General features: G+C 60.1%; 6 protein-coding genes across 6 annotated transcripts; 2 read left to right on the forward strand and 4 right to left on the reverse strand.

Annotated features, from left to right (window-relative positions):
- Positions 1-1,311: 1,311 nt before the first annotated feature.
- On the forward strand, positions 1,312-4,201 carry HRG_06409 (sodium/hydrogen exchanger family domain-containing protein; the record flags this gene model as incomplete). The annotated part of the gene is made up of 4 exons (XM_044864880.1): positions 1,312-1,917; positions 1,986-2,085; positions 2,157-2,719; positions 2,840-4,201. The coding sequence occupies 4 exons, from the start codon at positions 1,312-1,314 to the stop codon at positions 4,199-4,201; spliced, it is 2,631 nt and encodes an 876-aa protein (XP_044719820.1).
- Positions 4,202-4,694: 493 nt separating this feature from the next.
- Positions 4,695-6,618, reverse strand: HRG_06410 (sugar transporter domain-containing protein; the record flags this gene model as incomplete). Its single annotated transcript, XM_044864881.1, has 4 exons — positions 4,695-5,065; positions 5,140-5,718; positions 5,774-6,006; positions 6,068-6,618. 4 exons carry the CDS (start codon positions 6,616-6,618, stop codon positions 4,695-4,697), a joined length of 1,734 nt encoding a protein of 577 aa, XP_044719821.1.
- A 1,460-nt stretch (positions 6,619-8,078) lies between these two features.
- Positions 8,079-8,867, forward strand: HRG_06411 (acetyltransferase; the record flags this gene model as incomplete). Its single annotated transcript, XM_044864882.1, has 1 exon — positions 8,079-8,867. One exon carries the CDS (start codon positions 8,079-8,081, stop codon positions 8,865-8,867), a length of 789 nt encoding a protein of 262 aa, XP_044719822.1.
- A 101-nt stretch (positions 8,868-8,968) lies between these two features.
- Positions 8,969-10,018, reverse strand: HRG_06412 (hemerythrin hhe cation binding domain-containing protein; the record flags this gene model as incomplete). Its single annotated transcript, XM_044864883.1, has 3 exons — positions 8,969-9,453; positions 9,542-9,791; positions 9,866-10,018. The coding sequence occupies 3 exons, from the start codon at positions 10,016-10,018 to the stop codon at positions 8,969-8,971; spliced, it is 888 nt and encodes a 295-aa protein (XP_044719823.1).
- A 542-nt stretch (positions 10,019-10,560) lies between these two features.
- Positions 10,561-12,049, reverse strand: HRG_06413 (ZIP zinc transporter domain-containing protein; the record flags this gene model as incomplete). The annotated part of the gene is made up of 2 exons (XM_044864884.1): positions 10,561-11,735; positions 11,800-12,049. 2 exons carry the CDS (start codon positions 12,047-12,049, stop codon positions 10,561-10,563), a joined length of 1,425 nt encoding a protein of 474 aa, XP_044719824.1.
- A 1,300-nt stretch (positions 12,050-13,349) lies between these two features.
- Positions 13,350-15,267, reverse strand: HRG_06414 (tetratricopeptide repeat domain-containing protein; the record flags this gene model as incomplete). Its single annotated transcript, XM_044864885.1, has 4 exons — positions 13,350-13,502; positions 13,567-14,777; positions 14,836-15,134; positions 15,197-15,267. The coding sequence occupies 4 exons, from the start codon at positions 15,265-15,267 to the stop codon at positions 13,350-13,352; spliced, it is 1,734 nt and encodes a 577-aa protein (XP_044719825.1).
- Positions 15,268-15,387: the final 120 nt, after the last annotated feature.

A 15,387-nucleotide genomic window follows, 5' to 3' on the forward strand; every position in this document is an offset into this window, starting at 1 on the left:
TATCGGCTCGACTTGGCGGCTGCTCAGGCTGGGCGATGCCATCATCACATTGTGGATGCGCCAGAGACGAGTGTTTCCGTCTCACCATTTGTGATCAAGGTTAACTAACTTGTTCACCTTTATTCACCCTGCCATCCACTCAACAGGACCCTGCTGCGGGTCGTCCACGTGGGTCCCAAGACACGGGGTGGTTTGCCGCACCGGCACGTGAAAACTGAGACAAATCAGGCCTGCCGCTCGGCTGCCCAGGTTGGGTAGAGCAGAAGCATCATGACCAGCCAGGACGTGTCTGCACCCCGGCCGTTTCTCTGCGGGGAGCCAATGAACGGGGTGGGGGCTGTTGGTTCTGGTGTCTGCCGACGGGCACTGCCAACGATTTGGCCCTACAGTACCGGGCATACAGTGTGCTTGCCGGCTTCCATCTGCAGTGATACCGTGGTATGCGTGCGGGCAGAGACCCTCTGGCGGGCCACGAACCCAGCCTCGCCGTCCTGTGCCGTCCCGTCCGCATGCAAGCATCGTCAGGCTGAGCGGCGGCGGCGTCTGACTGTGAACATGAAAAGCGCTCGACCAACGGCGACGGCCATCTCCGGCTGGGAAATTGTCAGGTTGAGAGCGGCGACGGCGTTTGACTGTAAACATGAAAAGCGCTCGACTAACAGCGCCGGCCTTCTCCGGCTGGGAATCGTCTGGCGGCGTGGGTCTGCCAAGCGTTCTCGACCCTTTTCCCCGGCCTGTTTCGCGGCTTCAGGGCTAGAAGCACCCTGATCGCCTGGACTCGCGGGGGGGTTTAGGGTCGTCGCCCACTGCGTCCCCATCCCCACAGGGCTCTTTTAGCCCCGAGCTTATCGTCATCCCCTGTTGGCCACGCATCCAGCAAAACGCCAAGGCCAGGGCTAAGTGGGCCAAGAACCCTCTCAACGACCCTCTCAGCGCCTCTCTCCATCTCGGGTTGGCTGCAACAATTCAGCACGCCGTGGAACCCGCGCCCGCCAGAAACAACACAAGAGGGGAACGGGCGCCTCTCTCTCCCCATCCTGCTCCTCCTGCTCCTCCTCCTCCTGCGATATCCTTGAGCCTCGCACCGAGTCAGCCGTCGTGGCCCGGGCTCTATATAACTCTCACGCCTCTCCTCCTCTTCACCGTCGACAACTCTTCACCGCCTTGCTTCGCTTCGCCTCCATCCTGCCCCCTCGGATTCGACTCCTGGCAGCCTCGCTCTGCTGCTGGCGCCTGGACGCCTCTCCCTCTTCTCACAATAGTCGCCGCCGGCCCAGCCTCTCCTGCTCCTCCGCCTCCGCATCCACCACAATGCGGCTCCCACGCATTCTCCGTCTGGCCGCCGCCGTCGCCATGGCCAGGCTTCTACCCGCCGCCCTCGCAGCCGGAGCAGCCAATGCCACCGACGGGAACAGGGCTACTCCCCAGGGCGGTGTTCTCGAAGGTGCCAACCCGTCCAAATACGATCCCAGCAACCCCATCATCCTCTTCATCATCCAGGTCTGCCTCATCGTCATTGTCTGCCATGCCCTCCATTGGCCTCTCGCAAAGATTCGACAGCCCCGTGTCATCGCAGAGGTTGTCGGCGGCATCATTCTCGGCCCCTCCGTCATGGGCCGAATCCCTGGTTTCCGCGAAGCCATCTTCCCCGCCGCCTCGCTGCCCAACCTCAATTTAGTCGCCAACCTCGGTCTCGTCCTTTACCTCTTCCTCATCGGCCTCGAGACCGATGTCCGCTTTCTAGCCCGCAACTGGCGCGTTGCAACTTCGGTCGCCTTTGCCGGCCTCGCCCTTCCCTTTGGCATTGGCTGTGCTCTCGCTTGGGGCGTCTACAACGCCTTTCGCGACGATGGTTCCCTTGCGCCCATCCGCTTCAGCGTCTACATGCTCTTCATTGGCATTGCCGTCGCCATTACCGTGCGTTTATTCTCGACCCTGATCCTCGTTGTCCACTAGGCCCTTTTGCTCATCTTCCCCTTCTCCAGGCTTTCCCCGTCTTGTGCCGCATCCTCACCGAACTGAAACTGCTCGACACCTCGGTCGGTGTCATTACGCTCTCGGCCGGTGTGGCCAACGACGTCGTGGGTAAGTTTGTCACGCACCCCCCCCCATGTCTCCTGTCTCCCACGTGCAAATGCTAACGAATGCGACTCCAGGCTGGGTGTTGCTGGCGCTCTGCGTCGCCCTCGTCAACGCCGGCACTGGCCTCACCGCCCTCTGGATTCTGCTCTGCTGTCTCGGTTTCATGCTGCTGCTCACCTTTGCCGTGAAGCCTGCCTTGATATGGCTCCTCCGCCGCACCGGGAGCATCGAAAATGACCCCTCTCAGAGCGTCATCTCCCTCATCCTCCTCATTGCCCTCGCCTCCTCCTTCTTCACCGGCATCATCGGCGTCCATCCCATCTTTGGCAGCTTCATGGCCGGCCTCATTCTTCCCCGCGAAAATAGGTTCAACATTCGCGTCACGGAGAAGCTCGAGGATCTCATCGGTGCAATCTTCCTACCCCTCTACTTCACCCTCTCCGGCCTCAACACGAACTTGGGCCTGCTGGACTCGGGAACCGCTTGGGGCTACGTCTTTGCCACCACCTTTGCCGCCTTCTTCACCAAGATCATTGGCGCCGCCCTAGCGGCTCGTGCCAATGGGCTGGTGTGGCGCGAGTCCTTTACCATTGGCGTGCTAATGAGCTGCAAGGGTCTCGTCGAGCTTATTGTGCTGGTGAGTCTTGTTCATTATTCTCAAAAGGAATGTTGAGGAGAAGGCTGTCCAAACTTTTGGTGTCGTCTTTCTCGCTTTTCAATGCGACGAGTGACCATGAACTGACCGACAATCGCGCAGAATATTGGCCTCCAAGCAAATATCCTCAGCACGCGCACTTTCACCATCTTCGTCGTCATGGCGCTCCTCACCACCTTTGCCACGACCCCCATCGTCTCCTACCTCTACCCGCCCTGGTACCAGATCAAGATCGCCGCCTGGAAGCGCGGCGAGATTGACTGGGACACGGGCGCGCCCCTCCCTTCTTCCGACTCGGACGACAGCAGCCAGCACAAGTCAGGCTCTGTGCAGCGGGTGAGTCGCATGCTTGCCTACATTCGCCTCGACAGCATGCCTGCCCTGCTCAACCTCGTGTCCCTCTTTGGCGGGCCCGAGCCGGCGTCGACGGCGTCGGAGCAGACAACGAAGTCGGCCAACCCCAAGGGCCCTGATGTCTCTGCCGTCTCGACCGACGGCCCCCGGAGACCCGTCTGGGTGCACGGCATGCGCCTGCTGCAGCTGACGGACCGCGACTCGTCCGTCATGACGGTGTCGCAGGTGGCCGACTACAGCCGTCATGACCCAGTAGTAAACACGTTCCGCACCGTCGGCCAGCTCCACAACCTGGCCATGTCGGGCGAGGTGGCCGTCATGCCGGAGGGGCGCTTCGCCGAGGCCCTCGTCAGCAAAGCGGCCACTATGGCGTCGGACCTGCTCCTCGTCCCCTGGAGCGAGACGGGCGGCATGGGCGACTCGCCTATCCTGTCGTCGGCCACTGTCGAGGACCGTATGGCGTCGACGTACAGCGCCTTTGTCCGGTCCGTCCTCGACTCGCGCGACCGTAACGTCGGCGTCTTCTTCTCCCGAACCGACGATGCCGACGCCGTCGCCTCCGCCTCCGCAAAGGGGTCTGACCGCGCTCCCCTCTCCCGTAAGCACTCGTTTGGCGTCCAGGGCGACGACGTCCCCGCCGCTGCCCTGCCCACCAAGCCTTACCACATCTTCCTCGCCTACTTTGGCGGCCACGACGACAAGCTGGCCCTGCGCCTCGTCCTGCAGCTCTGCGTGCAGTCCAAGGCCACCGCAACCATTGTGCGCGTCTCGGAGACTTCTCACCTCTTGGAAACGGCCCAGTCCTCGCTCTCGGCCGACACGGCCTCGCGCGTCAAGTTCGAGACGACTTCGGGCCCCACCACGGTCGAGGACCTGTTGCAGCTCGCCCAGCCTGCGTCCGGGCGGCCGCACACGCCCGGCCCCAAGGCCTCGACCCTCGTCGTGGTCGGCCGTGGCAGCGGCGCCCAGCTCGACCAGGGCAAGGCCGGTCGCGCGGCGCGCGAAGACCTCGTCGGCTGCCTCGGCCGCGTCGCGGGCCACTTTGTCGCCGGCGGCTTGCGGGCAGACTTGCTCGTCGTGCAGGCCAAGCAGAGCGCCGAGGCGAGCTAATTCGCTAATGATCAACGGATGTTTGTTGTATCATGACGGGACAGGCTCTACCATGTATGCTTTGCATGGTGCCCTCCTGTTCCCTTGCCTGTATACTCTCCCTCCGGTCCCGGAGGATTGGCGTAAAACGGCTCGGGCTGTTCACTTTACGGGTTTTTTTTTTGCATGGCGTTGCCAATTCAATCTTTTGATATTATACCACAAGTGGATTTATAGTGGCGAAGATGACATTACCGCCCTTGATCATAAAAGATACATACATGTATGAGATAATACTGCGACGTCTGGTCAACAGATGAAATGAGTGCCCTGATACTCCCCAAGGTGCCTTGCCCTTGATCAAAGCTGTGTGTCCCGAAACTCCTGGATTTGGGGGTTTCCTCAAGCCATGTCCGCCCACCCAATCGTCTTATGACGTCTGCTTAAGCACCGCATCATCAACTTTTTTTTCTTTTTCTTATTTTCCCTCGCTCTACACTTTCTAGGCGTCTCGTCACGCAGTCTTTGCAGACCCCTCGTCGTTATCACCGCTAGTCTGTCCCCGAGTTATGACGGCGGGCGAGGAGTGCTGAGCAGCGTAGTCATCCTCGCCGTTGAGCTCCTCGAGGGTCCTGCGGGCAGTCTCGGGGATGAGCAGGGTGGTGAAGCAGCCGAGCAGCATGAAGAGGGCGTAGATCTGAAGAACGTGGTTCATCCACGGTGAAGGGTTGGCCTTTGTTGCGCCGCGGGTGCGCAGCGTGGAGATGGCGCCCTGGCCTATAATGGAACCAATCTTGCCCGAGGCGGCCGAGATGCCGTGTGAGGTGGAGCGGTACCGGGTCGGGAAGACCTCGCCGGGCACGATGAAAGTGGTGGTGTTCGGGCCTGTCGACATGTGTTAGAGACAGACACGGAGAAGACGGTTCCTCGGTTGAGTTGGGGGTAAAATCATGACTAACCAAAATTGAAGAAGAACTGGGCGAGCACATAAATGGCCAGCAGACCATTGGAGGAAAGGCTGTTGTACGCAAAGCCCATGGCAATGAAGAGAACAGTCAGGATGATGAAGCCGCCCATCTGGATCTTCTTGCGGCCAAGGATGTCAATTGTACCGACAGACACCCAGTAGCCCGGCACGGCACCGGCAAGGACAATGACGAGGTTTCCGACGGCTGTCTTGTACAGGAAATCGTAGACGCTGTTTGTGTTCTTGGTCGAGTACCCAATGACGCCGAGAATGGTACCGTTATTCAACGAGAGACCATAAAAGGCGACATCGAGGCAGAACCATGAGCCGGCGGTGCCCAGGAGGAGAGAAAAGTTCTTGAGCTTGCCGTAGTGGCGGAAGAAGTCGGTCCAACTGGCCTTGGGGACCTCGAGCTTGTTCTTGGCGACGGCATTGGTGACGACACGGGTCACGGCGTCGGGCTCTCCTTCGGGCTTGCCCGACATGTACGCCTTGACATCGTCCTGGGCTTTTTCGACGTCTCGAGCCACGTCAAAGGTGTACCGAGGGGTCTCGGGGATGGTCAAGCGGACTGTTGGAGATGGTCAGTAAGCGGCAGGTGGCACGGGGCAGTGAAAACGACTGACAATAGAGGGCTATGCAGGCAGGAACGGCACCGATGCCAATGAGAGTCCGCCACATCTTGTCGACGGCAATGCGGCAGTCTCCGTCACATTGAGCAACGGTGGGGGCGGGCTCGAGGTGCGACTTGAAGCCGAGGGTGACGAATAGCATGACCAAGGCAGCGCCGAGCTGGCCCAGCCCCTGCATAGCGAAGACGGCCGCCATCATGGCGCCTCTCCATTTTGTCGTGGCAAACCTGTTGAATAGCGGTGGTCAGGATACGTTGGTGTGTATGACAACAAGGGGGGACAACATACTCGGAAGTTATTATGGAAGACAGTGGGTAATCGCCGCCGATGCCGATGCCCATGATGACGCGCCAGAAGATGATGAGGCCGATGATGTCGCATGCAGGAGAGCCGCTGGTTAATGCTTGACCGACAGTGGCAAAGATGATGACGATGAGCTCGAGGCCGTAGATGCGCTTACGGCCGACGACATCTGCGAGATAACCAAAACCCAACTGGCCGACTACAGTGCCGGCAGAGGTGGCAAGCTTGATGGCGTTGTCAGAGTTGGCGGGCATGACCCCTGAGCCGGGGTAGTAGACGATGCCGAGCATGATGGTCAAGAGTGAGGCAGTGAAGATGTCGTACGAGTCGGTGAAGAAGCCGACGCCGGCGACGACGCAAGCACGGACGTGGTACCAGCCAAAAGGGGCCTTGTCTATCTCGGCGAGAGCCAGGCGGCGGCGCTCATTGACGTCGGCGACGTGGGCGAAGTCATTGTGAAAGTTGTGATAGGCGCTGTTGCCGCCAGAAGTTTTGGCGACGACGGCCGGGGGTGGGCCTGATTCGAGAAGGGCCATGGAAGACGCAGAAGGCCTTTGCCGTCAAGGATGAAGGGCGTCTCTGGCAGTCGGGGGACGAAGGGCGTTTCCGGCAGTTGGGGGATGAAGAGCGGCAGGATCAAGCGATGAAGCAAGAGGAGGGAAGAAAGGGCCGGGAGCACGACCGTCAACAACAGAGCAGAGGACGGGAGGAGAGAGAAAGAGGCGAGGAGGGAGGGGAGGGCCAAGTAAGACGGACAAGAATCATCTAAGCAGTCATTGTCCCCCCGGGGCAAGAAATTAACGTTTGCGGTGGCAGAGGCATTTCCTCGACGAGTAACGCCACAGGCAGGCTGACGCGAGAGGGCCATGTTTGCCGAGGCAAAGACGGCAAGCCGGCAGGCGTTGGGAGCTGGATCCTTTGCGGCGGCGAGGCGGAAGCAACGGCGCGCAGAGTCTCTCGATGCTTCAATCTGGAGGTTGAGGACGGGCCAATCAGATGGGGCGGCCAAGACACGGGGTTTGTTGCTTGGCGCTCCGAGCTTTGTGCGGACCCTGGTCATGGGCCGGGGGCCCCGTTGGTTAGCACCGAGATGCACCAATGGTGGTGGGTGGGCGAGCCATACAGACTCTCGGCGTCGAGCTCCATCCTTTTGGAGCGCTATAGATTGGGGATGCGTGCGGTCAGTAGAGAGCCTGATTCGTCTCCGGCTCGGTGGGCCGGGCGGCGACTGGTCCATGGAGTGCTGCGCATTTAGGGACCATATCGGGCGAGGATCCTTTGGATGGGAGAGGTGGTGCACATGCCACGGATAGAGCGGAGGCTTTTGCTGGTGTCGTGGCGGGAGGATCCGGCGATGCAGAAAAAGGCTTGAGTTGGCCGAGGCGACGAGGGCCTGGGGGGGGTACGAATACGGTGGCATCCGTACGGTACCTAAGTACTGTACTCTGTAGGTAGGCTCCGGTAGTGCCTTGGGCAGCCAGATTAGATAACACAGACGATGAAGACATCGGCAAGAACAAAGCCTAGCTGCTCCTGCTTGCCAAGAGTCTGCTCCGGTGGGACGGGACGAGCACGTGGCCCGTTCCTGCAACCTCTTTAGCCGTACGCTTTGCTATACGGTTAATAAAGCAAAGGCATACGGTAGCAAGTCCAAAACTCAACCTGGTCGCCACCGCAGAGGCTGCAGCCGCTGTGGAGAATTGCCATTTTTTCACTCATTTTCTTACAAAAGCCAGCCGCTGTCTGCACGAATCTGTGCAGTAAGTTACAAAGAACCTGCCAAGTGCCTGTGCCGCGTACCGTTGGTACACGTGCCAGGGTCTCTCCCCTTTGCAACCCACCCCCCAGTGGCTGAATTGCCCACTCACTCCATCGAAGCCAGACCTCTTATTTCCGTCGCGTCTTCCAAGCACACTTTACGCGCCATTGCCATGTCCAGCCGCTTCTCCCACGAGCATCGACGCTTCCCTCCTCATTCTCACCTCAGCCCGGCATCATGACCTCAACGTCTCCGGCCCGCGGCTACACTGCCAACTCTGACGCAGCTCCCGACCCGCCGCCGCCGCTGTCGTTCGAGGTCGTCTCCTCCTCCGCCGACAAGCGCGAAGCCCTGCGCCTCGTTGCCGATGCCATTGCCCAGCAGCGCCAGGTCGCCTCCCTGGCCATCATCTTCCACCCCCTCTGCTTCGTCGCCCTCGCCGCCGCCTGCACCCTCGCCTGGCGCCACAACTCGCGCGACCTCGGCTCCGCCCTCATGGCCGTCTCGGGCCTCGTCATGGCCTACCTGGCCGCCGTACGCCTCTACACGTCGCCCTTCCTGAGGCTTGCCGAGACTTTTCACTGCGATTCCTTCCTCGCCGCACCTCAGGGCCAGCAGGATCTTGTCCTCGCCGCCCGCTTCGGCAGCGACATCATCGGCACCTTGGTATTGCGTCTGCCGCAACGCCCTGCCGCTGAGGGCGGGCAGCCTTCCTCCAAGGTCAACGCGGGCGGCGGCGGCGGCCTCATCCGTGCGTGGACAACCATGCTCAGGTACCGCAACAAGAGCATCGGCGCGGATCTGCTGCGCTTCGCCGTGGCCGTCACCCGCAGCGCATGCGGCGACGATGCTCCCGTTGCCTTTGACCCGGATCACGCCAACAGCCCCCTCCCGCTGTTGCGCATATTCACCCGGCCGTTCAGGAGGCGGGACGAAAAGGCGGCCAAGGCGCTGGAACATGCGCTCAGAGACTGCGACGCAGGGCAGGGTCGCTTTGCACGAGGAGTTACCACGGACGGATCATGAAATATGACTCGGGCCGTTGAAGCAGCCTCCATACGATTATAAACGAGTCGAATCGATGGCAAGATTTCTTGGGCGAGTTCTTGCACCGCTGCCCAAGAGGGCTACAACTCCGACTTGATTTTCCCATCCCCCGCCGCCAGCGCATGCAGTTCCCGCGGCCGCCCGTGCGCATCGCAGCTCGCAAACCGCCACCAGCCACCGTGCACCGCGCCCACGACGTTGACCATGGCCCAGCGAATGGGCCGGGGCATGGGCGGCCAGTTCATCCACATGCCCTTCTCCGCCGTGCGGTCCGCGTTGAGCAGGAAAAAGGGCAAGACGTCGGTGACGCCAGCCTTGCGCACCGTGTTCTTGCCCCAGTCCTTGAGCGTCGCCGACGCCACGGCGCCCTCGAACGAGTCCCGCACGGGCGCCTTGGCGTGCGTCGCCATGTCGGCCATGACGGAGACTTCGTGGTGGAGGTGATGCTCGAGGGTGGGGTGTAGCTCGTCCAGAATCTCGAGCAGGGCGGTGGGAGTAAGGGCCGTGACATTCGAGAGGGAGCCGAGATAGCCGTCCAGCTTGTTGAGCCCATTGAGCAGGGTTTCTTGCGGCGCGGTGTCAGCGGCGTCGATGGCTCACATGCTCGGCGTTGAACGACACAGCAAAGGGGGAGGGGAGAAAGGGCTTCATACCGTGCTCCTCGGGCACGTCTTTCCAGATCTTGGTGTCGCTGAGCATGGACCTCATCTCGGGAAACAGAACCTTCTCTTCATCATCGTGGTGGCTCTTGATGAACCGCAGCCACGTCCTCGTATAGCCCACAAAGTCAGCCTTGTCCTCGTCGCGCACATGCGGCACCTGCAGCCGGATCGAGTTGTAGCCACGTATGAGCGAGTTGTGCAGCAGCGCCATGTGCGTTGCCGAGGTGGTCAGCAGATCGTCCTTGGGGGCGCCGGTGTCAGCGTCAGCTTCCCCGCCGTGTTCCCTGTCTTCGCTCATCGCCGTCATCTTCTCACCTTGCCGGATTCAAACTGCGGCGTCGGGACCAGCTTCATCGGCCCGTCGGCCCACTGCGACGTCGGCGCCCGCGTCTCATACACGAGCGGCGACTTGCGCATCAGCATGCCGCCGCCAAGCACGAGCGCACCGACGATGGAGATCCACGACATGGCTGCGGTGCTAACGGGGCTCTATGTGAGGCGTGTCGATGACTTGGAGGAGGAAACAGAGTGTGTTGAAGTGTCGCGGATGAATGCTGCCTCTTCCTTCTCCGAAACCATTCATGCACGCAGTCCGGCCATTAGTAAACGCATCACTTGATTGGGTGCTGCATGTCTCTGATTTAGTGGGGAGAAATGGGGGAACGCGGAATGGGCGGAGGTTTTAATCAGATAGATCCGAGATCTATATTTGCCCATCTATTGCACTAGAGCCTATTCCCTAGGCCCGAGCTGAGCTGCAACGAAGCCTCCTCGGAGCACTCCTCGGAGCACTCTACCCTACTTGCTTGCTAGCATCGACATCTATCATCTAGCATATCTCGCCGTACCTGGTTCACACGATCTGGAGGATATGGCCATCCCCTGAACCGGGGTCAAGCGCGCCGGACCAGCCATACATCAATATAGCCACCCATGGATCCTGTACACGAAGCCGCAATAACAGATTGTGATGCCTCGACCGACAAAGTCCCGCGAGCGCACCTTGTCCCTCAAGCAAAAGCACCGACCAGGGCCATGAGCAGCGCACCGCCAACCACGGCGAGAAAGGCATGCAGCCGCTTGCGCCCCTTGAGGACCGTGTAGCTCTTCTCCGTCAAAAAATCCTCAGCCAGCAGCTGCACCAGTCCGGCGTAGAGCAGCAGGCCTGACGACACGGCGTTCATAAAGCCGACGACGAGCAGGCCGCCCATCGAAGCCGGGTCGTACATTTTGTGCACCACCAGGCCAATTGCCTGGCCGAGGGGCGTCGTCACGCCGTACGCGAGCACCATCAGCCACGGCCGGAAAGAGTTGCGGGGGAACTGAATGGCCGCGATGCGGCTGCCGAGGGCCAAGCCCTCAAAAGACTGGTGGAAGCTAATGGCCACCAGGAAGACCACAAATGCCGGGCCGGTGGCGACGGAAACCGCCATGCCGATGAAGACGCTGTGAAAGAGAATGCCCGCCTCTAGGAGAAGGCACTGCAGCATCTGGCGCTTCTGCTCATCTGGTGTACGTGTGGGTAGGTCGTGGCCAGCCGTGACCGCCCGTTCATCCGGTTTGAGGGACGAGTATGGATCGGCCCGACGGGGACGAGTTGGAGCGGGGTCCAGCTCATCCATGTCTAGATCCGAGTCTGAGTAGCCGTCGTCGAGTCCAGCCTGGCTCGAAGGCTTTGAAATCCGTGGCGGCGGAGCAATGGTAGGTGTGGACTCGGGCAGGGGAGAAGCGCCTGCGACGAGACCTTGCGTAGCTTCCAGGTCGTCGAGGGAGATGTGGGCCGGCCGATGACTGTTCCCCCTTCTCTCGGATAGGCCGTTGGTGTTGGCATCGAGGTCAACGTCGTGGAAGCGTCCGTTGCTGCTGGCCCCGTCGTCGTCGTCATCGTCGAAGTAATCGTGCGCGTGAGAGTGGGAATGACCGGCACCCCGCGCCGTCAAGTACGATTCGACGGCGACGACGACGATGGCGGACACCATGGCGACGAGGCCGGGGAGAGGTTTATATCCATGGCTGAAGAAGTAGGGCAGGCAAGGATCGGTGAGGGACTCGAAGGCCGTCGGGAGGAGGTGGACAAAAGCCGTGGCGAGCAGGACGCCAGTGCCGACATGCTGGCAGTAGAAGATGATGAGTCGTTGTCGCTTGCCCGTCGCCGTGCGCCGCGATATTAGGGGCAAGCCGCAGGCTGTGAGTCAAAGTGTGTCAGTCACGAGCCTTCGTGTGGGCGACTCTCGTCAAAGAAGGCATACCGAGCGTGCTCAGGGTCAGGATGAGGAGGAGGGCGAAGACGTGGGCGACGGTATCGTACCATCCTTTGGGCCGCGATCCGCACTGGGGCTTGGCGGTCTCTTCCTCGCGGCGCCGTAGCTCCTGGAGCAGCAGGCTCGTGGGGATGGACGACCAGCTTGCGTCTGCAGGGGCCCGAATTAGTTGCATCTCCAGAGGGAAGGGGTTTGCGCTCTTGCCGTTACCTCTGGTCGCCACGTCGTAGCCGCCCATTGCGGATGCCGTTAACGGAGTGGCTGCCTCGGGTCGGCGTGAGGGCCAGTCAATGTCATGACGCGAGAGAGTGGGAGGTTTTGAGAGTCGACTGTCGATGCGTGTCCGCAAACAAGGCCGCGTGTTAGCTGTTGTAATAAAGAGGTACGAAGAATGTACAAAGTACGAAACACCGTTGCTAGAACGGTGGCGGTGCAGCTCCGGGGTGTGGGGTGTCTCTGCTTCTGCTGAGCGCCTAACCTTCGGCTGCTTTACAGGCGCTGTTCTTCACCCGTTGATGACAAAGACGGATAAGATTCCATCAGGCTTCACGTTTGGTGAGCGAGTTAGCTCTCAAACTCGCGCCCCCTTTTATTTCCTTTCAGGCCAGCTGCCATGCAGCTCAACCTTCAACTTGCGCCTTGTCTCTGGAAGCGAAAGTATTGGATAATCCTTAGATGAAAGATACAGCATTATACTGTACTCTCTCAAGAAGGCATGGCCATTGTCGCCACCCTGAGAGTCTGCCATTGGCAAGTTGCATTACTCGATAGCCTCTATAGCTACTCGGGTGTGTCTCGGGCACTGCACGGGAGCAGCTCACATTGTAGGCGAGGGCTCGTGTCCGGGAAACACAGGGACCAAGAACAGAGAGAGGGGAGGGTCATTCTCTGCAAACACCAGGTGGGCGACCGTATATTACTGTAGTATGTGAGCACGTTCAAGGATGTTGGTGACAAAAAGACCGCATTCGCTCGTAAACACAAGCTCCTGAAGTAAACTACCGCTTCCCTCCGCCAGGTTGACCCCGATGGTCCACGACCCCAGCCGACATCGACTTAGCCAAGCACGTCGTACGAAGCCATCGCCACCAGGTGCTGCTCCAGGAGATGCACATGACAGACAACGATGCTTCAGAGAAGGGGGTAATAGGCGAGGTCATCGAATTAGGAACTGCTGCGTAGCTATACAGGAAATGGCACCATGCTTCAGAAATAGGAGTGATGGATGAAGCCATCGAGCCGTGGGACTACTTCAGCGCCAGGAGTGATGGATGAAGCCATCGACACTGAGTGCCCCTGCGCGGCTGCGGGTGGTGGAGCAACTACACCTCTTGAAGTTGGGAGTATCGACTGAAGTGCGTGTGCTTGCCTCCCTGACTGGAGGAACAGAGAGCTACCCCTTTGACTCCAAAGGAAGAAAAGGACATGGACAATCACCTTCTTCGTACGTCGACAGTAACTTTCATTACATCGTGCCTTGACAGCGCCTGCCACTTGTACATGTCCAGTGTAAGTAGAGTCTCGCCTCCTCCCACAAACTAACGGCCGACGCGAATAACGCCGGCGGCAATCAGCTTCTGGATCTTGGTGCGTACTCCGGGGTTCCGCATGTGCTCCTGCAGAGCCTTGGGATCCGATTGTGCTTGCTGCAGGATGGACTGCATGACGGGATCTTGCATGAGGCTCATGAGCTAGGTGAAGGAAACTGTCAGCACTCAAACACGACGGAGACGACAAGCCCCGGGCGACACTTACTTCGGGGTCCTTCATTAGCCTCTCCCTCGTCTGCTCCTCGGTTTCGCTATCGCGCGCAGAGTACATGGCCCCGAACGCCTTTTGCTGCTGCTGCTCAATCTCCCGGGCGTTGGCACCCTTGTGGTGCTCCTGGTCGACCTGCTGTGCCTCGGTGCAGGCGTCGACACACTCCGAGTACTTGCGCATGCCAAAGTAGGCCTGTGCCTTGCGGATGTAGGCCCGGATAAAGGTGGGGTCGCGCTTGATGGCCGCGTCGCAGTCCTCGAGCGCGCTGGGGAACTCAAACAGCTTGATAAAGGCGGCCGCCCGGTTGCTGTAGCCGCGGGGGTCCTCGGGGGCCCGTTTGGTCATTTCCGAGTAGGCGGCAACCGCCCCGGGAAAGTCCATCTCCTTGAACTTCTTGTTGCCCTCCTCGCGCGCCTCCTCGGCCTTGGCCGGGTCAACGTATGCCTTTTTGGCGGCTTCGACGTTGGTGCGCTCGGCGGCGCGGAGCTTGTTCAGGACGTCGGGAGTACGGTGCTCGGTCAGCGACCGGTTGTAGTTTTCGATGGCTAGGGCCATGTCTCCCTTCTTCTCATGCGCGCTGCCGATCCGGGCGTAGCTCTTGGCGATGAGCTTGAAGTCAGCGTAGATCTGGCGGCCCTCGTCGATGGCCTTGGTGCACGCCTCAATGCACTTGTCGTAGTCGCCCTTTTCATAGTAGGCAGCCCCGAGGTTGTTGAGGTAGGTAATGTCGTGGAAAATGTCCCAAGCCTTGGTGTAATGCTCGATGGCCTCGTCAAACTGGCGCTTCTTGTACTTTTCAGTGCCCAGGGCCTTTTCCTTGTCAGCCTCTTCCTTTTTCCTCTTCTTCTCGAGGGCCTCCTCGTCGAGCTCTTCGAGCTGGGGCTCGGGCTCGGGAGCCTTCTTTGCAGGGGCGGGCTTGGCGGGCTCTGACGGCGCGTCGGGCATGGCCGTGTCTTGGGCAGAGAAATCGTTCTCGCGCACGTCCATATCCACGCCCATCATTACGCCGAGCACCTGAATCATCCTCGGGTCGGTGAAGAGCTCCTGAGTGTTTTTGGGGTTCTGTTGGATTTGCTGCAGCTTGGCCATGAAGGAAGGATCGGCCAGAAGGGCACTCGTCTTGGGGTTCGAGGCAAGCTTTTGAATCAGGTTGGGGTCACTGAACATTTGTCCCAAGCCGCCCGAGGGGTCTCCTCCTGGTCCTCCTGGCAGGTGCAAGTCAGCACGCCAAGTTTCGGCATATGGAGAGCGGGCATATCAAACCTTCTTCTTGCTGGATCGCCTTCTGAACCGAGGCCAGGCCGCTCTTGAGCTGCGCATTGCTGGCGTCATGCTTCAGACCCTCTTCGTAGGCATCGTTTGCACCGAGCAGGTCACCCTGGCCGTGCAGCGCAGCACCCTTGCGGCCCCAGCCCTTGGCCCAGTCGGGCTTGATCTCGGTCGTCTTCTCGGCATCCTTTAGGGCATTGTCCCACTCTTTCTTGGAAGCGTACGCGGCGGATCGGTTGCTGTAGAGGATGTGATTGTCGGGCTGTATCGCAATGGCCTGGGTGAACTTGTCGCTGTAAGTAGGGTCAGTCAAGCTCGCGGGGCACAGGCATGTTGAAGGGGCGGCGAGGTGTACATGGCATCGTCAAAGTTCTTGTCGGCAATGGCCTTGTTGCCCAGAGCTTTGAGCTCGTCTGCGGAAGCCATGTCAGGCGCTCCAGCGAATACTCGTCGTCGGATCTCGGTGGCACTGGCAAGTGGTCGTTGCGGAAGGGGGTATCGGTCAGTCGCGCACTTGGACACGAGATGGATGGGCTTCTGCAGGCT

Source organism: Hirsutella rhossiliensis (assembly GCF_020360975.1).
Source record: "Hirsutella rhossiliensis strain HR02 chromosome Unknown scaffold00006, whole genome shotgun sequence".
In the NCBI taxonomy this organism is placed as follows: Eukaryota; Fungi; Ascomycota; class Sordariomycetes; order Hypocreales; family Ophiocordycipitaceae; genus Hirsutella; species Hirsutella rhossiliensis.